We start from the raw sequence: 26,261 nt of genomic DNA on the forward strand, positions 1-26,261 counted from the left end.
CACTGAAGGTCAGGTCCAAATCTCTAGGCACAAAGGTATTCATATCCGTGAGAAATAGCCTGCATGAGACCTGTTATCACTCTGTAAATGTCTAATTGTATTAACTAATGCCAAATAAAAGGTATAAGCAGTTACGCCCCAATTCATAAGACTAAATATTTTTAGATGGGGGCCGTAGCCAAATACCTATTATTTTGGGGGCAATTCACAGAGTTTGAGCACCACTGACAAAGAAACATAGTTCAAATAAAAAAGGATTTGAAATATTCAAAGACTTACAAAAATGTTCACGATTCACAAAGTTAGAGGTATAAACAAATATCTCAGACGATGCTTACCATAATTCAAGTGATTCAAGAGAATGAATAGAGAGAGAATTATGAATTATGTTTTCACTTTATTTCTCACAATAATAATACAATTCTTCCCAATCGACACCTATGGAACTTGCATGCTATTTAACTTCTTATCGTTGGTTAAAGAGTGATCTTGGTCGTTTCATTAAGTGTACAAAAAATACAGCATAAAACTTTGATCAGATATTAATTAATGAATGGCAGCAATAGGAACAAAGGCGTGGCCACTCATGTAAACATCAATCAAGAATGTGACAGCCATAGATACTGAATAGTATAACCAGATCATAAGCACACTAGGGCATTCACGAATAGTGATTTTTAGTATTCGAATTATTCGACCTCAAAGTATTAGAATAGTCGAATATTTGACAGGACTGGCCAAACTGTCAAATATTAAGTAAGCAAGAGGTGAACATTGTGAAAATAGACGATCTACAAGCTCACAACGCCTCACAACGCCTCGCAACTGCGGAACCGAGTCACATTAAATGCAATACTTACAATCCCAAGTGCTTGTCAGGGTGGGGGTCCCCAGTTCATATATGAACTGGGGACCCCCACCCTGGTATAGAGCATTAACAGATTCATCCACCAGGGACATCGACAACTCATTCATATGACTTCCTATCTAGCCAAGCTTTAGAAACTATACATTTTTAAAGAGAAAACAATAAAAATAAGCGAATATTCGACTTCGGTGAATAATGTCGAATAGTGACTTTGATATTCGAATATTGTAATATTTGGTGAATGCCCTAATGCACACACATTGCTGGGAGTGTGGCTTCTGAAGGTCTAATTGTGAGTATTCGGTCTGTGCGGTAAAACAAGTTGAAATTAAATGTAATGAGAGCTTTGATCCATGCAGTTTAGTAAAAACCCATGACATGCTGGGCAGCTTGGGGCAGCAGTGGTTCAGAGGGTAGAAGTGACCGCTTGTGAACCGGTTCGATCCCGGGCTCCCCCAGAGTTAGTGTGGAAGAGTCCTTGAGCAAGACTCTGAACCCCTAACTGCTCCTGATGAGCAGGTTGGTGCCAAGCATGGTTTCCTCTGACATCACTGTGTGAATGGGTGAATGTGTTATATGATATACATTTACCATTAACAGTACTTTGTGTGACACAAAGAAGAAGAAAACAACAACAACAAAAAAACAACAAGAAAACGTGTTTACACAAAAGCAAAAAAAAAAAAAAAAAAACACGTAGTCACTGTGACACCCCTCCCAAAAACAAAGGCGTTTCCTGAGCCCAAACCAAGGTTTGCTGCATGTGGGAGGCTCTCTCCATTCCGACATGTCGCCACTCCGAAATTGACTTCTTATTGTCGGAGTGGCGACACTCCCATAGGGGTTAGGTTTAGGGTTAGGGTTAGAGATAGGGTTAGTGTCGGAATGGAGACATGTCGGAAAGGAGAGATATCGGAGTGGAGAGAGCCTCCCGCTGCAAGTCACCCCCCATCTCTCTCCTCATTTCCTGTCCTGTCAATAACGGCATAAAAGCCCCAAAACATATATTATATTAAAAAGAAACTAAAAAATAAAAAAACAAAGGCACTTGAGCTAAAGTAAGGCACTGATCTGATTATCTGGCTCTGAACCAAGGACCTCTGGTGACAACTATAGACGTAGAGGATGTTTGAGGACCACATTAGTCATAGTGTTTTGGATAAAGTTGAATTTAGTTTTAGTCACATTTACAAGCTAGTCATCGTAGATGTTTTAGTCGACTAAATATCGTAAGATTTTAGTCATGAATGATTTTACACTTGGTTGCATGCTGAAAATAGGAGATCTACAAGCTCACAGCGCGTTGCGCTAGATCTGCTATTTTCGGTGAAATCTGGCTATTTTGACGTCCCATCATTCCGACTAAGGGTTAGGTTTAAGGTAGCCGGGGGTATCTTCACTTTTCGGGGTTTGATCCGGTCGGGAGTGGAAACCACTTTACGTCATGTTTCAGTACTCAAAGAACTACACTTTGACCAGAAAGATCAAACCGGATTCAGTTTTAAGCCAAAATAATTCCCCTGCGCTCAAGGACATACTTTTAGGACCTACCAAATAACCCTAACCCTTGATGCAGAGTAGTTTTGCTTTTGGAAAATTAGTTTGGTATATGCATCTTTTAGTCCAACTGTTAGCGACTGGCAAGACTACACTAGGCTACTCAAGCATTTTAATAGGGATTGGGGAAACAAACGGGGGAACAAAAACAAAGCGACGCTGCTTCTTCTGCTTGTGGTTTCCGCCCAGACCGGATCAAACGGCCTGTTGTAAAACGAACATGGTGACGCGAGGTTAGGGTTATGGTTAGGTTTAGGCATAGTGGTTAACATTCACCAGGTTAGCATTCACCAGCGTAGAAAAGATGTGCCGTCGAACAGATGTTACAGTAAGTGGAAATGACGACACACTCCCATGTTCAGCAACCAAGACATAAAATAACTCGTCTTTTAGTTCTATTAGTCCCTCCCTTATGCTGCATTCACACTGCAGATATATAGTTGAACGTTTTGCTTGCTTGGTCAATGTTATCTCAATGGAAACCAGCTTTAAAGATACAGGAGATGCTCAGAACAAAGCTTTGGAAGCTTTAAAGCTGGTTTCCATTGAGATTACATTGAATTACCAAGCAAAACGTTCAACTATATATCTGCAGTGTGAATGAGGCATAAGTCTAGTTTTTGTTGACGAAATTGACACGTTTTTTTATTTAGTTTTGGTCAGTGTAAAGAGGTAGTCGACGGAGATTTTTCGTCATAGTTTTAATCTACAAAACGGACCCTGGAACAAAGGAGCTCCGGTGCTGTGACAACTGTTACAGATGGAGAGGATTTGTGAAGACCACGTTAAAACTCACACCTGATATTAAAACTCTACGTCTGTGTTCAAACATCATGCATCACATGTACACCAGGACAGTGGTCCATTCTCAACCTTTTCAGGCCGTGAATAGTTATGTTTGAACTGGGGACCCCCAAAAATATCATGTTTGAACTGGGGACACCCCAAAATAATCATATTTGAAATGGGGACCCCCCAAAATAATCATATCTGAACTGGGGACCCCCCAAAATATCACATTTGAACTGGGGACCCCCCCCCCAAAATATCATTTATGAACTAGGGACACCCCAAAATATCATATTTGAAATGGGGACCCCCCAAAACAATCATATTTGAACTGGGGACCCCCCCCCAAAATATCATTTATGAACTAGGGACACCCCAAAATATCATATTTGAACTGGGGACCCCCAAAATAAAAAATGATCATATTTGAACTGGGGACCCCCCAAAATATCATATTTGAACTGGGGACCCCCCCCCCCCCCAAAAAAAATAAAATAAAAAAAATCATATTTGAACTGGGGATCCCCCACCCTAATAGGCACTTGGAATGTAGGACTTGAGGCATTACATTTTCAGTTCCACAGATAAATATTGTGAAATTAGCAGAACTACAAGATAACAGTGAGCTTGTAGATCGTCTATTTTCACTATTTTTGTCTCTTTCTCATATTATTTGACCATTTGGCAAATGTTTCACCAGTTTTGATTTTGATGCATTAATGTATTTTTATTTTCTTTCTTTTTTTATATAAGTCCTTAAATTGTCACTACACTGTCATCTGAACTCAAAAAGGCAACAATATCATTCAACATTTACTCCTTTGAGGTGCTTGGAATCTGGGGCTTAGATTCTAAGCCTTTGGTGCCCTCTAGCTGTAGCAGCAAAACACATACAGTACATACTGGGTTGGTGTTGTTCTGATGAGACTGTTTTTCATAACTAGTAAAGTAAGACAGGAATGAGGCTGATGATTGTGCGATGCTGGATTGTCGTCTGGTAGCAGGGATTGTGTGTTGTCTTCGTGCCTTCACATGAATCCAGCGCTACGGAGAAGAACAAAGAGAAAAGTTAAATCATGGGTCTTCAACAGGGGGTCCGGGACCCCTAGGGGGTCCTCATAGTTACTACAGGGGGTCCTCCAAATCTTTGAGTGATAGAAACCTATTTTTCTCTTTTTTTTAATATTAACCACTTGAACCCTAGCATCCACATTCTGAGAACTTTAGCCAAAAATTGCAGATCTACAAGCTCACAATGCCCGTTGTGAGCTTGTAGATCTGCTATTTTTTTCCCCCTCCGCTTTGGTGCGGAGGGGGAAAAAGAGCAGACTAAGTACAGAGTGAAAGGTCAAGTTTATTAAGTATTGACGGTTCAAGTGGCTAAATATCTGAAAACACAAATTGACATGAATCCAAAATACACTGATGATTGAAACTATATGGAATCTATGAAAAGGTTGTGGGGGTCCCTGCTTCATCTCTGTCTCAACTAAGGAAGGGGTCCTTGGCCTGAAAACGTTGAAGACCCCTTAGTTAAATCATTTAAGGAAATATTAGCGTGTAGTTTAAGAATAATGTTGGTTGCAGTGATTTGATGAGATGAAAAGGGACTCGCTCGCACTACGGTTGAAACAATATAACTATAATTTTGGAATCCAACCCTTGATGCTGAGTTCCAAGCAGGGAGACATACTGTAGAGCAGGGATACTCAACCTTCTGAACCAGTGGGCCAAATGCCAAGGGGCCACGGGTCAGTTGATAAAATGACATTACTTGATAACCTCTCTCTTTTATTTGCTTTATTTCCACACAACGTAAGACAAGTGCAATGTGCATTATTTTATGGCTTGGAATTCCATTAATATTCTGTCAATGACACAATTTGCAATAAGTAATTTGCAAAATGTTCTCTCTTTTTAATAATTCCCTGTTCAATTAGCATATTCCACACAGACATTAAAACAAATGTACATTTGTCTGCTATTTGTCTGGTTTGTTGTCTATCTGTCTGCCTGCTATCAAGTGGGATAACATTAAAAATAGCTGAGCACATCTGTCTTTCAATTGCGTCACAGTTTTATTTTTTGCAGAAAATAAACTTCCCAGACGGTTTAGCTACCAAATGGCTAACGATGCAGTTGTTAAGTAAAGTACACAGCTGGGAGCTCTTGTCTGCCCCGAGTCGACGTTTCATCCGGCAAGTTTCTGCATCTGGAAGGTGGCCGATCTGCAAGTGTGAGCTTGTAGATTGGCCACTTTTGGCACGCAACACAGTGATGTGACGGACGAGGCCTGCACACAACAGCGCCGTAAAATAAACATCCGATGCAAGGTACAGTAGTTGGGAACACGGGGCCAACATGTTAGCCAAATCCATATCATGCGAGTTCAATGCAATTTAATTAAAAACCTCTTCGCTTAGTGTTTCCATTTCCCTTTTGCGCATTTAGTTTTTTTGATAAAGCCTCAAAATCCACCTCCTCCAAGCGCATAAATGTTTTTTTGCAAATAATGAGAGTTTAGAATTTCCATTAAAAGAATTATGCGCAAAATCCATTTAGACCTGGTTGTTTTACCTTTAAGGCCGGGTGCTACGTCTGTGTCACTTCAGTATTTGCTATACATCATTTATTTTACGTTTTTGTAATAAGAAATGTAAGGTTTTCAGAAACCTTAGGTTAGGTTTTAGAAGGTGTTTCCAGACTCAGCCTCAGGTCTAAATGGGTTAATGCGCAAAAAACGGCTTCATGGAAACGCCACTATTGTCACTGTACCTTTGTGCAAAATCTTTTCATTCCTGCCCTGTCCTGTGTGTGTGTGTGTGTGTGTGTGTGTGTGTGTGTGTGTGTGTGTGTGTGTGTGTGTGTGTGTGTGTGTACTTCTTGCGGTCCTTGTCTTTCTTCACATTGAAGGTCTGTCCCTGCAGCAGCAGCTCTGCAGCCTCCTTGCGGTTGCTGAAGGCATTAAGCTCCTCCTCCAGACTCCTCCTCTTCTCCTCCAGCTTGCTGCGCTCCTCCTGGTGAAGACGCTTCAGCTGCTCAAACCTGCTCTGTAGCTGTTGGACACACACACACACACACACACACACACACACACACACACACACACACACACACACACACACACACACACACACACACACACACACACACACACACACACACACACACACACACACACACACACACACACACACACACACACACACAAAGCAGCAGGGGTTGGATTTAAGTTCACCGACCGCTCTAGCCTGGCGTTGCTCATACTAATTCCTCATTGCGTATCGGATATTAGTGAGCAGAATTTTCATTTCCAAGGGGTGTGTTAAGAAATGGTTCTGTATGGACACGATTGGTTAGACCAGACCAATGCTGGGCCCTGATTTGTCCCCCAGGGAGGAAATTGATTCACAATTGAGCGGGGCCAGACCCATATTCACCAAGGGCAAGTTTTGTTGCCCAGGTGGATTGGTCTGGTTGCTCGAGAGGGCACACTAGCAGTTTTCATGTGAAGTTCAGGGACATACAGCAGTAGCTAAATGTGGCATTAAAAGATTACAGATTTCTATCGAATATCGATAGAAATATAATTGCAATGAAATTAAGTTGATTTTTAGGGCAACTGTTGTATGATTGCAATCTCAAACTCGAGGTAGCCTCGGAAACCCAGGCTTTTACACTCGAGGGTGTAGGTTATGCGATTATTGTACCTTCTGTGCTGCCTACAGGCATTCACCTTCGGGCTCGTGCCTGTGGCAACGCAGACGTTCCAATAATCACGATAACACACACCCTCTCGTGTAATATTGCTTAAATGGTAGCCGGGTACCTCGTAGTAGTCGGGAGGTCTGATCCCATTTTGCCTATTAATATTCAAATTATGAATTAAAAATGTTTCAATATGTCATTATGATTCCAGCCCACATGGTGTCTGAAGTGCGTGTATCAAAACAGCGGCACAGTTCGGCCAGTGGAGACGCCCCTATACTCTATAGAGACGCCCCTCTTAACAACACACACGCATATATTGATATATATAGGCTATATATATATAAAAAAAACTGTTAAAGCCTGCACTTGACACCTTTGTGCTGTGCTCAAAATAAACTTGACACTTGTACTGTGAAAGGCCTCTCATTTTATTTATCTTCTGTGCTGGGTGTTTTTTTAATGGGTTGGCATGGTACAAAAGAGAAATTAGAATGAGTGAAAACGGCTCACAACACACTTTGAAAAGTTTTGTTCACTACTAGAAAATGCAGACATAACTTAGAAAATGCAGACATAACTGTTAATTACAACAGCCAAAAATGTAATAGGCTACATTTGTAAAACATGGGCTGTAGGAAACAATTAAGGAAACCATAAAATGTGAATTAACGTTCATACTCATCATTTCCTTAAAGCTTATTCGAATTTGCCTTTACTTTAACATTAAAACCCGAACTACTGTCATACTCAAGATAACTTATAACGTGTCGGGTTATTGTTAAAGTAACGCGCTACGCGCCTGACAGAGATGACAGCGTCCCCACCCGGGTGCCGCATACGGGCTTAGGCCAATCAGAGGCAAGCGGGACAAGAGGGGCGTTTCCACTGGCCGAACTGCGCCGCTGTTTTGATACACGCGTCTGTACGTGGTGTGTGGCTGCTGGTCCTCTCACCTCCCTCTCCTTCTCTTTGAGCTGGGTCTCTCTCTCACCTCTCTCTCCTTCTCTTTGAGCTGGGTCTCCTTCTCCTTGACTCTCTGGACGAAGGACTGCCTCATCTCCTCCTCCCTGTGCTGCAGCTCTCCTTGGAACTCCTGACGCTTGGACTCGTACGTCTCCTGTAGACTGTGCACACGCATGCAAGCACGCACGCACGCACGCACGCACGCACGCACGCACGCACGCGGACAGAGGCGTCAAAGGGGGGGGGGATGCATTTCTTACAATAAATTCATGAATGTCTCTATGACTATCTGTGTTGATTATTCTGTTATTAAATCACTTTAAGCTAACTAACTTCAATGCAAATTATAACTATATTATCAGGTATTATATTCTCCACAACACGTGTATCCCTCCCATCTTGACAAATGTTTTATTCCCCCGGTTCGGTAGGTCAGCACAGGTGCAATGTATTATTGTAAATTAGCAGCAGCGACACTCTTTTCAAATGTTTTTTACTTGTACCTGCGGTAGGATAATATACAATCATCCACTGATGGACTAAACATCATGCTTGTTGCTAAGGTATGGCAACATGACTAGTGCCATGCACGCACGGCGTGCGTGCATGGCACTAGTCATGTTGCCATACCTTAGCGTTTGCTGAACTGACGCCACCCATCTGGAAGATCTGGGCAGCACAGTCAGAATTATGTTTTTTGACTTCTCCAGTGCTTTCAACACTATCCAACCGTCTCTGCTTGCGGAGAAGCTTACGCTGATGGGGGTGGACAAGGGCTTTGTGGCATGGATCACAGACTACCTTTCAGAAAGACCACAGTCTGTGAGACTGCAGAGCTGTCGGTCTGATGTGCTGGTGAGCAACACGGGGGCCCCGCAAGGAACTGTGCTCTCACCCTTCCTGTTCACTCTCTATACATCGGACTTCCTCTTCAATTCCAAGACCTGTCATCTGCAGAAGTTCTCAGATGATACCGTGGTGGTCAGCAAGATCTCGGGTGACAACACGGCTGAGCACGATGGTGTGGTTAGGGACTTTGTGCAATGGAGCGAGGCTAACCATCTCAGGCTCAACGCAAGCAAGACCAAGGAGATGGTGGTGGACTTCCGCACCTCCAAGAGAGTCCCCCCGGTGCCAAGCACCATTAACGGTGAGGTGGTTGAGCTTGTGGATAACTACAAATTCCTCGGAGTACACCTGAATAGTTCACTGGACTGGTCGGACAATGCACAGGCGATTCACAGCAAGGGGAAAAGCAGGCTGTTCCTCCTGAGAAGACTGAGATCGTTTGGGGTGTGCAATAGGATGCTACAGATGTTCTATCAGTCTGTCATGGCAAGTGTCCTCTTTTTTGGTATAACATGTTGGGGTGGCAACAACAGAGCAGGTGACACGTTTAACCTAAACAGACTGGTGAAGAAAGCAGGCTCTGTCGTTGGGTCCTCTCTGCAGGGGGTGGAGGAAGTAACCAGTGTGCGCACAGCGAGGAAGCTGGATTCCATCTTGGAGAACTCCTCCCACCCCCTCCATCTAGAGATCACCAGTTACTGGAGTAAGAGAGGAAACGACCGCTTTACCTACCCAGTACGGAGATGTGAGAGATTAGGAAAATCTTTTGTACCGGCTGCCCTTAAGCTGTACAACGAGACACATAACGGACGCTTGAAAAGGTCTCCCTTCCTAACTTAGACTGACGGAACCTTTGCTGTATTGACATTGACCTCTAAGGAACTATTGCTGTATTGACTTTGACCCAAAAGGACCGTCCAGGAAGAGTGCTCATGTGCGTCTTGCGGTGACACGCTTCCTAGTTTCTTCTTTTTTCGCACTGATTTTTTTTTACTTTGCACTATTAGTTTGTGTTGGTAGTTTCTGAGTATTTTTGCTTTGTTTAACAATGACAGTGAGATACTTGTTTGCACTAACTAGCATTGACTGCTATGGTCTTTTTTGCAAGACACTTTATGTATATATACTTATATATTATTCGCCCCCTCTATTGATGCACCTTCTCTTTATTGGTACTGTACTGCTCATTTTTTTGTTCTCTTGTTTCTTTCCCTCTTATCTATTTTTTCTTACGTCTCTGTAACTTTGTAAATAACTGTATACTGCTGTGCTACTACTGGACAACTGAATTTCCCCCTTGGGATAATAAAGGTATCTATCTATCTATCTTATCTATCTTATCTATCTGTGGATGGATGAGACACACAAGACACCAGGGATTCAGGATTCCTTATCCATAACACACAGTGGTCCTCAATATGTCTGTACATGGCTAAATGTGTCCGTGGCAAAGACTTGGTCTTGTCCGTGGCAGATTTTAGATCATTTATTTTACACACCATTATAACGTTCTTATTTTCATCATGAGAACCGATTACTGAACGTCAGGTCTCCAGGTATGGAGAGTTTGCGGACTCAAATCACTTTACAATGGTTCATTCATTCATACAAGGGTCTGATCTAGCATGTTCAAAGCACCATCTCTTCAGTTCATTCTATGTATATATTTACAGTTACATCTAATCTTAGTAGTACCACCAACCCTTCTCTAAACGGGCTTCAAAACATTCCTCAAACAGCTACAATTCAACCCCCAAAACATAATCCACTTTCTTCTGGTGCTCCGCAGGGTTCCACAGTCCCTACTAATTCTACATCATTCCATTGATGGCTGTGGGGAAGTGGATCAAAGCCTATTCTACAATTGCACTTTTTTCAAATTTCTCTATATAAAGAGTGTCAGCTTTGTGGTTGAAACGGTGAACAGTCTACGCCAGCGTCCTCACTTCCAACATTCACACACCAACGGTGGCAAGCTAGCAGCGACCGACCCACTGCAGGAGTTGACACTAAGGTCTCAGAGGCCCTTGCCTGTCGGGCAAGTACAGGTCATGTTCTAGCAGAAGAAGCGGCGTCTCTTTGTTTTGGTTCCCCCTGTTTGTTTCCCCAATCCCTATTAAAATGCTCCAGTAGCCTAGTGTAGTCTTGCCAGTCGGACTAAAAGATGCATATACCAAACGAATGTTCCAAAAGCAAGAAAGACTACTCCGCATCAAGGAGTTTATTAGGTAGGCCCTAAAAGTATGTCCTTGAGCGCAGGGGAATTATTTTGGGTTAAAACTGAAATCCGGTTTGATAGTTCCGTCCAAATTGTAGTCCTTAGCACTACCAGACTGGCTTGCTCTCGGGGTGGGGGTCCCTGTACTACCTGACTGGCTTGCTCTCAGGGTGGGGGTCCCTGTACTACCTGACTGGCTTGCTCTCAGGGTGGGGGTCCCTGTCCTACCTGACTGGCTTGCTCTCGGGGTGGGGGTCCCTGTACTACCTGACTGGCTTGCTCTCAGGGTGGGGGTCCCTGTACTACCTGACTGGCTTGCTCTCAGGGTGGGGGTCCCTGTACTACCTGACTGGCTTACTCTCAGGGTGGGGGTCCCTGTCCTACCTGACTGGCTTACTCTCAGGGTGGGGGTCCCTGTACTACCTGACTGGCTTGCTCTCAGGGTGGGGGTCCCTGTACTACCTGACTGGCTTGCTCTCAGGGTGGGGGTCCCTGTACTACCTGACTGGCTTGCTCTCAGGGTGGGGGTCCCTGTACTACCTGACTGGCTTGCTCTCGGGGTGGGGGTCCCTGTCCTACCTGACTGGCTTGCTCTCGGGGTGGGGGTCCCTGTCCTACCTGACTGGCTTGCTCTCGGGGTGGGGGTCCCTGTCCTACCTGACTGGCTTGCTCTCGGGGTGGGGGTCCCTGTCCTACCTGACTGGCTTGCTCTCAGGGTGGGGGTCCCTGAAGCCCATCTCCTCCAGCTTGCAGCGGCGGTACAGCTCATAGTGCTGGGTGTGGGTCTGTTCTCTCAGGTCCTCCATGTTGACACAGATCAGCATCTCCCTCAGCTTCACAAAGTCACAGTGGTTCTCATTCTCCACTGAGGAGGGGGGGGGGGGGACGCACGCACGCACACACACACGCACACGCGCACACACACACACACACACACACACACACACACACGCACACGCACACGCACACACACACACATTTTAATTCCTTTATTGGATTACGATTAGAGACATAAATCATCAAAATTCAATAGTAATAAGAGGCAATGCAGTACAGTGCAAAAGATCATGTTCACAAATAATGTCCTTAATTCCCTAGGCTATAGGGCAGATCATGAAACACATAAACTATGGATATACTGTAGATGGCACCGTCTTTTCCAAATAAAGTGGCTGCCAATAATGGCAGACACAGAGCAGAACTTAGCCAATTGTTTTGCTGCTTTTTTTTGCCAGTCCAGCAAGTTGGAGTCCTCTCACACACATTTTATGAACATGCCCCAGGCTACCAAATATCAAAATTATAATTTTACAATTATAACCACAAGCAGAGATGGCATTTGCAAGGGGCTGATATTTTGACCATTTCTAGCTAAAGCACACACACACACACACACACACACACACACACACACACACACACACACACACACACACACTCACACGCGCACACACACACGCACACGCACACACACTCTGTTGTAATACTGTAGATGCAGTGGTTCCCAAAACCTTTTAGCCCGAGACCCAAAAGAGGATTTAACCCCATTTAGAACGGGTACACATTATTGTGTATCATTATTTTATGCTTTAACTATTGAAAAATAGCAGATATACAATCTCACAGCGCGGCACCGAGTGCCTGGGGATGGGGTGTTTACCTTGCACCACGCCCCAGGGGTACTGGGGTCTGGGGATGGGGTTTTAGGGGTACTGGGGGTGGGGTGTTTACCTTGCACCACCCCCCAGGGGTACTGGCGAGCTTTCACCATCTTGTTCCCAATCTTCACCTCCTCTGTGCTGCCGACCACAGCGAAGGGCAGGATCCCCTGGAACAAGACCAACACCACAACATTTTATTTTGCTCCTTGATGGTGATTTTACACCTGGTGGCATGCTGAAAACAGCCGATCTACAAACTCACAACGTTGTGAGCTTGTAGATCTGAGCGCAATTAGTTCTACTGGATCTCTCCTCCACTAGTCCCTCCATAACATTTTAGTCTAGTTTTTATTATTTGTTGACAAAATTGTCAATATGTTTAGACTCACCTCTTCAGTATTACACCTAAGCCCATAACGCTTACTGTAGCACTCGCCTCCTCTCAATGACAATACAGTTAAGATAGTGTAAAGGTATTTATCTGTGTTATAGGTTTTTGTAATAATGGGAATGTTTTGGGGATTATCTCAATGTACGTGACAAGAGGGAACCAATATTTTCGGTTTGGGGGCATATAGTCGGACTCAACTCATTTAACGCCGATCCTGCAATATCTCTCGAAATATTGAAAGGTGTCCACAGTGCCGATCCCACGATGTCGCACGAAATATACTGTATATACAGTAAAGCTGGTCCACTGGGTCCAGTGAATAACCCTGGCACGGGTGAAGTCGCCGATTCATCATCATCGCGCATCCACCAATAGTGATCCCATCCCATAGAAACCAACGGCCTTTCTCATCTTTACAGTCCATTTTCTCAAAAAAAAAAACACTTTTGATGCCAAGGATGGCATTGGATTATCGCTAAAATAGCATTGGATTCTCGCAAAAATTGACTGTAGTGGAGCGAAGGTTCTACAAACAAAGAGAGTTGAATGAAATTCTCCATGAGAAAGAAAGTCATTAAAGTCTCCATGTCTCATTTCTACCACGTCTGAAACTACAAGTTAAGCAAGTATCCTTCAGTATTACAATTAGCCTTGCAAGCCATCCCGAGTTATGTCATCACCAATGTGCTTCCTTTCTCGGTCTGGTGTCCCTCCCATCGAGTCTCTTTATGAGAATTAGGTTTTGAATTCCCAATCAAAAGGCTGCATTTCGAGCGAACCTGCCTCACACCACTCCTGATTGGTCGAGCGGCTGCTACAGCTCTCACATTTTATAAACAAACATGGCGGACCCCATGTCCGATGCGAGTTAACAAATCGCAAATAAAAGCTGCATTAAGCGAAGTTTTATCTGAAATCGACGGCATCTCATAACTTAAAAACGAACAACAGTTTGCACCTTTGGAATTTCTGTCTGGAAAAGACGTATTTGATGTTCTCCCGACGATGTTTTGATGCGCTGATGACTACTGAATGGACCTGTCAGTCAAAGTGAGTTTCTACGTCATGGCGTAATGCATCGTCTATGGAGAACTCCCAGAGTCTCTGCTGTTGCGAGGCTATATTACAATAGCATTTCTATGGAGAACTCCCAGAGTCTCTGCTGTTGCGAGGCTATATTACAATAGCATTTCTATGGAGAACTCCCAGAGTCTCTGCTGTTGCGAGGCTATATTACAATAGCATTTCTTAGGTTCTCCCAGAGTCTCTGCTGTTGCGAGGCTATATTACAATAGCATTTCTTAGGTTCTCCCAGAGTCTCTGCTGTTGCGAGGCTATATTACAATAGCATTTCTTAGGTTCTCCCAGAGTCTCTGCTGTTGCGAGGCTATATTACAATAGCATTTCTTAGGTTCTCCCAGAGTCTCTGCTGTTGCGAGGCTATATTACAATAGCATTTCTTAGGTTCTCCCAGAGTCTCTGCTGTTGCGAGGCTATATTACAATAGCATTTCTTAGGTTCTCCCAGAGTCTCTGCTGTTGCGAGGCTATATTACAATAGCATTTCTTAGGTTTTTACGGAATAGGTGCTTGGTCTACCTATGTTATCTTTCTTAGATTACCATTTATATGCAATTGATGTTGATGAGCTGATGTATAACCTTGCTTATTACCCGGCTTGGTTGAATGCTTGATTCTGATTGGTCGAGCGCTGAAATCACCTGTGAATTATAGGCGTATAAATAATGACCGCTCTGCTCTATAATTCACCGCTGCCTAATCAAAGGCTCAGAACACCTGCTGCACTCAGGCTGCGCTGTGTGAATTTGGTGCCGTATCCATTCTATCCAGTTAGCATTTGTTTTTAGGTTTTTTAGAACTTTGATTATATTGTGTTTTTTTCTAGATAGATATCCATTTGCACTTGTTATATTGCTGTTGATGTACTGACATTATCTTGTGATGTTTTGTATTTGCTTATTGTAAGTCGCTTTGGATTAAAAGCGTCTGCTAAATGCCTAAACTGTAAACTGTAAACTATCCAACATGTCAGCCATGTAAACAAACACACAGCGTCATTTACAACCAAACGTTGCTCTGAAGAATGTTTTTGGAAACATTTGAGGCGAGAAATAGACGACGCAGTATCAGAAAATGGATTCTATCTGATCAGCACTTCCTTGTTTTCCAAGGCGACCGACCGTGTTGCGCTGGGAGAAACGCCCAGCGCAACACTTGTGGAATACTTTCAGCCGTCTGTAAACAAGGAAATACTTTGTTTTGTTTTCAGTTTTGAGTCAAATTATTAATTGTATTTGTTAGCCGGGTAATAAGTGCTATAAGGACTTGCTGCGCGGTCATTATGGTGTATATGGACACTTCAGGCTGATAATTCCCCTTATCTGCCTGTGGTGTCCATATAAGCCATAATGACCGCGCAGCAAGACCTTATCGCATACTGTTGTAAGTCCCTCTGGATTAAGTCATCATATCTTAGTTTCCGTTTTTTGTTTTGTTTTCGCAGGTGAAAAAGGGCAGTGGAGGAACATTGTGCGTCATGGTTTGGGTGGAGGAGAACCTGCCGAGGCTCACACTCACGTTCATGGTGGAGTTGATGCTGGACACGGTCTCGTCGTCGATGGGGAACTGGTAGATCTGCACGCCGTTGCTCACCAGCTCGCTCATGATCTTCAGCTTGAACTTGTGCAGCTCGCTCTTGGAGATGGTGTCGGCCTTGGCGATCACCGGGATGATGTTCACCTGCCAGGAGAGATCACAGTTACTCTTAAGGTCATCTTTTAGATTGACCTTTTCTCACAGAAACAACACTATACTACAACCAGGTGGGGATTGGGCATTGCAGTAAATTAGAGTTTATCATGATTTATTATGTGTGACGTTATTAGAGTAGATCATGTGTTCATTGATTATATTAATATCTAGGTCTGTATGATGATACTAATACTTGATAGTTAGGAGTCGAGAGGTCTTCAGTAGGCCTCAGTAACTATTGTTTTGGTAAAGCCTATCTTGTTATGGTACAGCTCGTTCCAGAGGCCTTGAAGCCACAGTATAACTCTAGTGTCTGACCATTCTTCTTGGCAGAACTCTTTTACCACTGCCCAGAGTGTTAACTGTATTTCTGTCTATGATATCATGTTACATAAACCTGACCACACCACCACCTAATATAATTGTCTTGTCTCCTCATTTTCTTATGATTATTGATTGATCTGAATTCCACCACAGCATCTGGCATACCGGGCATATGCCTGCTGGGATGGGCCTGTGGGCCAGTGTGCCCAAAAAAAAAAAAAAAAAGGATTTGACACCATTTTAGGATAATTACGGTCATTTTTGGCTGGGCGCCACTAAGTAGAGAGAGGTGCAATCCTTCAGTAGCACCGGCACACAGAGCAGAGAGACATCACATGATTGGCCCACTGGCTTGTCTATCATCTGAATAGCAGCCTAGCAGCCCAATCACAGGCTACTGTGGCCCAGGAGTCCCACCCATACATATGACAGCTGATATGTTCGGTTCGTGCCAGTTGTGGTGGGCCGGACTGGGCCAAGATGCCAGGGCAGATGTGGTCAGTGGGCTTCATGTCGGTCAAGCGGTCATTAGGGATGCCCTTCCACACAGCTCACAAACCTATCACAACCAATGATCATTGATTTAAATACTAGAACAGTCAGGCCTGTAATTTCGTCATTTTAGGGGCAAGGCCACTTGGTCTTTGGCATTTTTTTAGGGCACAAAGGCCAAATGCCAGGCCAGGAAGGCCATCAAATACAACAAGATTTTAGTCCATTGAAATAATTTGTTGGATGATAACCTAATCTGCAGTGAAATAGATAAATGATGGTATTTACAATCTGATCCATGCTCAGCCCTGCACCAATCAAAGTCACTGGATTGGTTTAAAGATGGGGACTCAGGGGAGTTAAGATTTCAGAATCTCAGCAAAAGACACAGCTGTCTACTGTCTACAATATTGATAAAGCTAGCCTTACACCTAACAACTCTGAAAAGATTTCTCAGTCCTAATAAAATCAAGACGAGTCACGGCGCGCTCCCGTGATTCAGTCGTTACTCAATCGTTAAGTGTGAGTTAGTGGTCCGACTCGATTTTTCCCCCGACTTGAGACCCAGATTCTGTTACGAGAATATCAAACTGTTTTGATATTTCCACAAATCGGGGCTGAGTCTGAAGTTCTCTGAACCAAAACAGAACGCTAGCGAGCCAAAAGCCATTCATTACCCAAGATGCTGAGCTGCCAGCCTGGCCGCCACTACTTAGCTGTTGGTGCGGCTACGGCAGCCCTTTGTTTCACCGCTTATCACAATAGTACATTATTCCAAACATTCAAAGTTGATTTATTGAATTAATAAATTGATAGGATCAATCTGCGCCTGCTATGGAGAGGAGAGAACGGGAGAAGAGAGGGCTGAGGGAGGAGGGCAGAGCTCGTTGTGTGTGCAATCTGTGCGTGCAGTGATGGAAAAAGTACTCACATGTTTTACTCAAGTAAAAGTATCAATACTGCGATGCGACATGTTGTGAGCTTGTAGACTGGCTATTTTCATTTAGCCCAATAGGGCTAAAGTGGTTAATGTTTTATAATATTATAATTTATATCTGCAAAGTAACTAGTAACTAAAGCTTTCAAAGTAGTGCAGTAAAAGTACAATATTTTCCTCTGATGTAGTGGAGTAGAAGTAAAAGTACTGAAAACTGGAAATACTCAAGTAACGTACAAATACCTCAAATGAACTTAGTTGGCTACTTTGTGTGTGTGTGTGTGTGTGTGTGTGTGTGTGTGTGTGTGTGTGTGTGTGTGTGTGTGTGTGTGTGGGAGCTAGTCAGAGGACTAGGAACACATGGTTATAATAGCCTAGGCATATTTCAGCAAATAAAAGGGAATCTTGAACCAGTCTTTACAAAATCTTTAGAGGCATCTCACATCTAACTACTGAAATCTTTTAAAAATCATCGTTAAGTCTTTGGAAAGTCTTTTTCAAATCTTATAGTGTGAGAGGGTAGTCTTTTAGAAATCTTTCCAAATCTGTCCAAAATCTTTTCAAAGTTGTTAGATGTAAGAGGGCCTTAAGAAAGAGAAAGAGGAGAAAGTGGTACAGTCAGCTGGGGCATTAAGGCCACTGTGTCACACCTACACGCCCACTCCTCGTTTCATTCACAAAACACCCACTCATTTCACAACACAGTCACACTCTATAGTTTACCCTGAGGACAAATACTAGAACCACTTTAACATACAGTATGAGCCACACTTTTTGTTTTTGTTGTTATTATTATAATGTTTTTGGATTTGGATTGCATTTCGAATTTTGACCCGATTCTATAAGTGTCTTTTGAATCGTTCTAAGGTTTTTTGAAAAACCCATGTTTCTATGTTAGCAATCTGGCCAGCCATCGTCAAAGAAAAGGTCCTTTTCACTTAAACTGGAGCTCAGTTAGTCTGTTCTTGAGAGACTACCATGTCAGTGGTGCTCAAACCTTTTCATGTGAAGGACCCCCAAAATGATATTTATTTGGCCACGGACCCCCATCTCAAAATATTTAGTTCCAGGGACGACCCCCCCCCCCCCCCCCCCCCCCCCCCCCGAAGCAAAATTTGAGTTACAAACGTTCGCTTGAAAACACATAATATTCAAAGATTTGCACACATTTTCACGACTTTTCAAAAATAGCAGATCTACAAGCTCGCAGCGCAGTACTTGGTGCCGCGCTGTGAGCTTGTAGATCTGCTATTTGTCACTGGTTAAAGCATTCAATCATTTCTAGGCCTAAATGGGTTAAGAGAGCTGCATTCTGTCATGAAAGGTGCTATATAAATAAAGTTTCATTCATTCATTCATACTGTCATCTAGATTAATGTGCAGTGTTGTTAAGGGAAACAAACCACAAACAGACGTTCATAACGCAGACAGATCATCACTGCCAGGTTTCTGAGGAACCAGAACGTCCCAGGTTGGGTTTCAGTACAACCGTCACTCCTCAGGGGAAGTGGGACAACAGCGTTGTTTCTTTGACTGAAAACTATGAGGAAAAATGTTCGCCGACTACCCTTTTTTCACTGACGAAAACGAAATAAAAACAATGCTATTTTATAACTAAAATGTTGGGGGAGGGACGAGTGGAGAAGAGATCTGGTCGTAGAACTAAAAGACAAGTCATTTTGTGTTTGTTTGCGCTCTGGTGTTTTGGGCTCTGAAAATAGCAGATCTACAAGTTCTCATCGGCTGTTTTGAGCACGGAACCAAGTCAGCTACACCACCACACCACACCACATAAAAATATCGACATTTTCCATTACACAAAAGTATCCCTATTGGTAAGAAACAAATTGGCCCTTTTAACTGTGATCATACTGTAATTAGTGTTGCCCGATCCCGATCACGTGATCGGATCGGCCGCCGATATGGCCGTTTTTATAAGATCGGAGATCGGGAAAAAAATATCGAAAAAAAAAAAAAAAAAAAAAAAGTTTTTTTTTTTTTTTAATTTTTTTTTTTCTGGGAGTACTGAAAGTTACAGGTAAGGTGAATGCGATATGAAATGTAAGCTTACCATAATCACAGTAATCCTTAATCATTTTCAATCATATTCAAGGGCTTTTGGAGAAATGAGACAGACAGCACTGCAGAGGGAAGGTGATTGTGTCAGACTCTGTGTCCAGCTGGCAGCTGATGCCAATAAGTAGTAATTGGCCCCTTGTTAATGGATCAAAGGAAGGCAATTATGTCTCTCTGCACACTAGCTGCTACAGATGCATACTTTTCAAGCAGACTGGTTAATTGGTTCTTAACTTATTTTGTTTCAACTTTAAAAATGGCCAATGTTTTGTTGATTATTTTTTATGTTGTAATGGTCTATTTTATTAAATTCTTTGAGATATTAAACAGGTTTTAAAAGTCCTTAAATCGTGACTTCACTGCCAAATTTCAAAGGCCACACCAAAGGTCCGCTGCACAATGATTGAGAAACACTGCACTAGTAGGCCTATATCACTATACACTACTCATAAGCTTTGTTTTTAATTTGTTGATTCAGTGCTGCACTAAGTGATAGAATGAATAGATTTTTTTTTTCTTAATGCCTTGCCAAAAGATCGGATCGGGAAAGATCGGGATCGAATCGGAAGCAATAATATTTGATCGGTATCGGATCGGGAGCAAAAAAAACCCTGATCGGGGCATCCCTAACTGTAATACAATATAAATTTGTATTACAACTATCCTAATTATATAATACACTATAATGGATTATAACTGTGATTATAATACACTATAAAGTATTAATGTATTACTATGCTAACTATAATACACTATAATAGATTATAATAGTGGTTATAACACAATAGAATCTATTACAACTATATCCTGGTGGTCTAAATGAAAAGTAAATGAGTGATCGGTCATTATGAAGTGCTTGGCCCTTTTTGGCCCTGCTCAAACCTACTCTGGAGTGGATACTTTTTAGTACCACGTTTAGTACCACTTTCACACCACTCTACCCAGGTCCTTGTAGGGGGAAAGCTGGCACAAGTGGGCGGTGGGGAGTGGTGTGGTGTTGGGCCATGTCAGTGGAAAAGGGGCTTAAGTGCAGCAACGAAACGCGTCCGCTATCCCTCCCACGATACCCGGTGACATAATCCCTCACGCACCCTTTTTTTTGTGTTCCCACGGAATGCCAGCGGAATGCCATCAGTCGTCAACCTCTGTAGAAACTAACGTACGTCTCCGGCTGTGAGGAGTGCGCGCTGACTCAGCCGGCCGCTATGTGAGGCATGCTCAGTCCTGTGTTCTCAACAGACATAATTACAAAGCAACAAGTGCCCTGGTTACTGCTGCCACTGCTCCATGCCCAAACACTTCACCACTCAAGCTGTTTGGGGAGTTTAAAAGCAAAACATGGAATTGCCTGCTCGCCCTTTCCAAAAGTGTCTCTGTATAAATGTGCGAGAGAGTTTTCTTCTTTTATAATGAAATCGTAATTAAAAGTTGGTTGTCGATCTACAAGCTCACAACTTGTAGAGCTTGTAGATCTGCTATTTTCAGAGCGCAACACCTGAGCACAGCCAAACATAAAATGACTTGTCTGTTAGTTCTACTGGATCTCTTTCTCCAGTAGCCATAACATAGTTTTTGTCCATGAAAAAAGGTAGTCGTTTTTCATCATTGTCGTATGAGTGCTAGTGTAGGGATTATCTGAAGGGATGTAAGTACAAGTCGGACAAAATAGTCCGAACTCGTGAACAGATACCAGAACAGAGAACCACTGGGTCACTCAACACAGGTACAAAAGGGAGTGCTGTTTGACAGTCAAAGTCCTGTTAAGAGGAACGAATACAAAACACTGAACACTGATGCTGAGCTTCAAAGCAGCCAAAAGTACGGCTCCTCCATACCTCCAAAACCCGATCAACCCCTACACCTCCACCCGTTCACAGGGATGCTGTCAGAACCCCCGCTAAAAACCCCAGGACAAAAATCCACTCGCCCGAGACAGTTTGTCCTCCTGGCCCCCAAGCTGTGGAATAAACTCCCTGTCGCACTTGGAACAACGGACTCACTCGCTAGCTTTCGCCGTGGACTGACGACTCACCTTTTCAGACTCCACCTAAACCCTTAGCACTACAAAAAAAATCAATGACCATACATGAAGCTAGTTAGCATTTGTTTTGAGGTTTTTTAGAATCCTTTTTTCTTTACTGATTATATTGGCATATTTTTTAGATTGATAATCATATGCATTTGTTATATTGTTGTTGATGTTCTGACATATTATCTTGTTTATTATCGTGATGTTATCTGCTTATTGTAAGTCGCTTTGGATTAAAAGCGTCTGCTAAATGCCTAAACTGTAAACCAGGGTTCCCCAATAGGTGGCCCGCGGGCCATTTGCGGGGTTACTGTCAGGCGGCAGGCCCCCACCAACCCCAGTAATAATGGTGGTATAAGAGCAGCAACAACACTAGTATATCGTCGTTGTCAGGTGGAAACCTCGTATCTCCAAATGTGTACGTTCTTTCGCAAAGTAAAGCCCTGCTTCATCATTCAAGGCCCTCTCACAAAAGTAGTGAAAACAGCAGATCTACAAGCACACAACGCCTCGCAGTGCGAGGCGTTGAGTGCTTGTAGATCGGCTGTTTTCACTAGTTTAAATCATTTTTAAAATGATGAATGCAAAACGAACAGTTTTGGACATACAAGATTTTCACCCGACAACGACGATATCTGAACTGTCACTGGAGTAGCGGGAACGCCACCGTCGCCCCCTGCAATGCTGTGGCCCTCGGCTTGGTACTCTAGACATAACTTGGCCCTTGGGGAAAACTAATTGGGGAACCCTGCTGTAAACTGTAACAAACAGGCGTGAGGGTCCCTCTCACCTTGCTGTCCAGCTTCTTCATGGTGACCAGGTCCAGGGACTTGAGGGAGTGTCCCGACGGGGCGATGAAGTACAGGCAGGCGTGGATGCGAGAGTCGTGGTAGTTGTGCAGCGACCGCTTGATCTTCAGCTCCTCCTGGAGGTAGGACTCAAACTGGGTGTCGATGTAGTCTACGATGTGCTGGTAACTATGGTAACAATGAATGAATGAATGAATGAATGAATGAACGAACAAACTGTTGTGGCCTCCTGGTGGCGCTATAATAAGCCAATGTGAAAAGGGTGTCATGTCTTCTTCTGCCTTTAACAGTGATTGTACGCTGCATGCTGCGTTCATGATTTGAGGCATTTTGTTCTAAACGAACCAACAGGACACCATATACTGTATATACCAGGGGTCTTCAACCGGGGGTCCGGGACCCCTAGGTGGTCCTCAGAGTTACTACAGGGGGTCCTCCAAATCTTTGAGTGATGGAAACCTTTTTTCTCCTTTTTTTTAACCACTTGAACCCTAGCGTCCATATTCTGAGAACTTTAGCCAAAAATAGCCGTTGTAGATCGGCTATTTTCGGGAAAGACGTTTGATGTAGAGGGGAAAAAGAGCAGACTAAGTACAGAGTGAAAGGTCAAGTTTATTAAGTATTGACCGTTCAAGTGGTTAAATATCTGAAAACACAAATTGACATGAATCCAAAAAATACACTGATGATTAAACGGTGAAACTATATGGAATCTATGAACAGGTTGTGGGGGTCCCTTCATCTCTCTCTCAGCTAAGGGGTCCCTGCTTCATCTCTCTCTCAGCTAAGGGGTCCTTGGCCTGCACACGTTGAAGACCCCTGGTGATGTATACAGACTGTATTACCTCTCCTGCTTGTTCATCTGGTCTCCAAAGCCCACGGTGTTGACGATGGTGAGCTTGAGGCGGACGTTGCCCTCCTGCAGGTCGTAGGTCTGGGCAGACAGCTTCACCTTGGCCTCAAAGTGAGACGACTCACAGTTCTCAAAGTTGGTGCTGAACAGCGTGTCCATCAGGGTGGACTTACCGATGCCCGTCTCACCTGCAGGGGGCGGTGAGGAGCAGAAGAGACATCATGAGATGAGATAGATAGTACCGATTCAATGTTTTTTCTTAGATGACCAATAACATCTTCTTGTGAGATTGTAGATCGGCTATTTTCAAATAGCCGATGTACAGCATACAGGTTTAAAGTGACAGTTTAAAGTAATCCTGGTCTCTATACTGAGGGGAAAGAACTATTTGGAATAACGTGTTCCTTCCACGCGCTACGTCCTACCGGGGAAACTCCCCCCCTGTCAGGTGAAAAGAAGCGAACTGCTCGCTCCTCCTGCACTGAAGGAAGCATGAGCTCAGTTCGGGGCTTTCCCCAGGTTGGCAGAGGGAGAGCAGAGCCCAGGATTAGTTTAGGACATTGGCACTGTGTGATGGCTTACAAAATCGTGGGATAAAGATTTAGGGGGGAAAAAGTGTTCATGCAGCCTATAATAATAGTCGCTTCTTACTATAGTCGCTTCTTACTTGTTTTCGTAGACCTGGTTGCTTATTTCTCTCACACACACACAGCGTCGGACAACGCAGACAGCACTGCTAGTTTCACTCACCGATGCAGAGGATGTTGAAGCAGAAGCCCTGGCAGGTTGACTTGTTGACCAGTTGATGAGGCAGGCCGTCAAAACCCACATGACCCGACAAGGACAGGGGGCGGGCACCCTGCACACACACACGCACACGCACACGCACACACACGCACGCACACACACACACACACACACACACACACACACACACACACACACACACACACACACACACACACACACACACACACGCGCGCACACACACACACATCAACATGATGATGTGTGTTAATTACAATCCTAATTACAAACCCTTAAAATTTGTAATTAATTTTGTTGTAGTAGAAAGATAATTTTAAGGCTTAAAACATGTGCATTATGTGTTAGTGTTAAATTAAATGGTAAATGGTAAATGGTGCATTTATATAGCGCTTTTTATCCAAAGCGCTTTACAGAGATTGTGCATTACATTCACCCATTCACGCACACATTCATACACCGGTGGCGGAGGAAACCATGCAAGGCACCAACCTGCTCACCGGGAGCAATGTGGGGTTCAGAGTCTTGCCCAAGGACCCTTCGACATTAACTCAGGGGGAGCCCGGATTCGAACTGGGAACCCTTCGGGAACTCTTCGTGCTCTAATAACGGTTTCTCTACCTGAGCTATGCCGCCCCCCAAATTATTGTTAAACAACTGCAACTACACAATTAGAGAAATTGTTATATTGATCAAAGCTTGCCAGTTTATCTCTATTGTGGTACCAACATCAATACAGCATGGACTTGTGGACAAAATCTCAATCTCAGGTTTTGTGTCTGAGAGGCTAAATGACTTCAAAAGGTGGTCCGTGGCTCAAATACCAAATACATGTCATGCGTTGCGAGGCGTTGTGAGCATGTAGATCTGCTATTTTCACAATTTCTGCCTCTAATATTTGACAATTTTTTGGACCAATGTTTAATTTGTCATTTTAGAGGCATTAAAAAAGTCCTTAAATTGTCACTTTAGAAATGTGCACATACCCTCTATACACTTAAACTTTATGTTAGTCTGTTTACTGTTGAGTGAGAAAACAACGTTGCACATTAAGTTAATCACCTGGGGACCCCCCAGAATAATTTGGGGACCCCCATGTTGAGAACCTCATATGCTCATGGTATGTGGCTATAACAACAATACTAGTTATCACCAACCCAGTGTTAAACACAACCATAATGATAATAGACTAAAAATCAATAAGGGTATTATTGTGTGGCATTTTGATGCCAACACTTCCTTACTTTTACTCAAGTACATTGTGAATTCCAGACTTCCACGTACTTGTAACTGCTGCATTTCTACATTGCAGTATTGATACTATATAGCCTACTTTTACTTGAATAAAAATGACTACTTTTTCCACCACTGCAAGTTATGAGATGCATAAAGTGGTTCCTGTGTAAATAAGCCAAGTGCTTTTCTAGGATCTCCTTTTAGTTGACCTTGTACCAGTGAACTGTACTGTCATGAAACTGTACCTTTTCATACTGCAAACTTCTAATAAAGTATTCAATCAATCAATCAATCAATCAATAAATCAATCATTTAGCACTTTTACTTTTGGTACTTTGAAGTACTTTTTGATGACAACACTTCCATACTTTCTTTAACTCAAGTAGGCTACATTTAGAATTTCGGCTTCTATTATTAACTTTTAGCCTACTTACTATTTACTAACATAATACTTCTACATTGCAGTATTGATACTTTTACTTATTGTAAAACATTTGAGTACTTGCCCCCACCACACTGTCAACAAACCAGCGTTAAACACAACAATAATAGCTTTAAAACATTCAATAAAGGTGCATTGTTTACCCCCTGTCCCTGGCCCTGCGCGTTGTCCGTTGAAATCATGGCAGCAAGAAGCTGTTTTTTAATAGTATTTATTAGTAAAGTATAAAAGCAGTGAATGATTCTCCTGTTCAAACTTCTACACATGAACGAAACTACTTTTTCTCTCCCCACCACTTATTAGAGGAGAGTCCACTTCCACAGCCCAGAGGGATGTTTGTACAACAATAACTCCTTAACAACCGTTTTATATTAAACTACACGCACATTTTTATTTGACTTTTGTGCTTTTTTATTATAAATGCTCGTAATATAGTTTCTCTTTTCGTGTTTTCGTGTGTAAAACAGTATAATATATCACACGGTAATGGTAGGGTCTAATGTTAGGGTTGGTGTGAAAC

General features: G+C 43.1%; 1 protein-coding gene across 2 annotated transcripts; it reads right to left on the bottom strand.

The window, feature by feature from the left end:
• Positions 1–937: 937 nt before the first annotated feature.
• Positions 938–25,998, bottom strand: LOC308280577 (septin-8-A-like). Of its 2 annotated transcripts, XM_080720905.1 has the most exons (10): positions 25,885–25,998; positions 24,049–24,157; positions 23,291–23,486; positions 22,427–22,613; positions 15,605–15,766; positions 12,687–12,783; positions 11,652–11,820; positions 7,917–8,049; positions 6,095–6,270; positions 938–4,258 (listed from the first exon to the last, which is right to left on the bottom strand). In XM_080720905.1, exons 1-10 carry the CDS (start codon positions 25,921–25,923, stop codon positions 4,243–4,245), a joined length of 1,284 nt encoding a protein of 427 aa, XP_080577031.1. In that variant the 5' UTR covers positions 25,924–25,998; the 3' UTR covers positions 938–4,242. The 2 variants fall into 2 exon arrangements, with proteins under 2 accessions (XP_080577031.1, XP_080577032.1); XM_080720906.1 differs by lacking the exon at positions 938–4,258 and having other exon boundaries at positions 6,107–6,270; positions 7,879–8,049.
• Between the last annotated feature and the right edge of the window lie 263 nt (positions 25,999–26,261).

This window comes from Nannobrachium achirus (assembly GCF_963921795.1).
Source record: "Nannobrachium achirus genome assembly, chromosome: 24".
In the NCBI taxonomy this organism is placed as follows: domain Eukaryota; kingdom Metazoa; phylum Chordata; class Actinopteri; order Myctophiformes; family Myctophidae; genus Nannobrachium; species Nannobrachium achirus.

Bases quoted from the DNA above. Each gene is read 5' to 3' on its own strand.
- LOC308280577 (XM_080720905.1), bottom strand. From the start codon at position 25,923: ATGATTTCAACGGACAACGCGCAGGGCCAGGGACAGGGG. The intron at 23,487-24,048 runs GTGAGTGAAACT...CGCCCCCTGCAG, and splicing joins CTTCAACATCCTCTGCATCG to GTGAGACGGGCATCGGTAAG. The intron at 12,784-15,604 runs GTGAGTGTGAGC...GTCTTGTTCCAG, and splicing joins GCATCAACTCCACCATGAAC to GGGATCCTGCCCTTCGCTGT.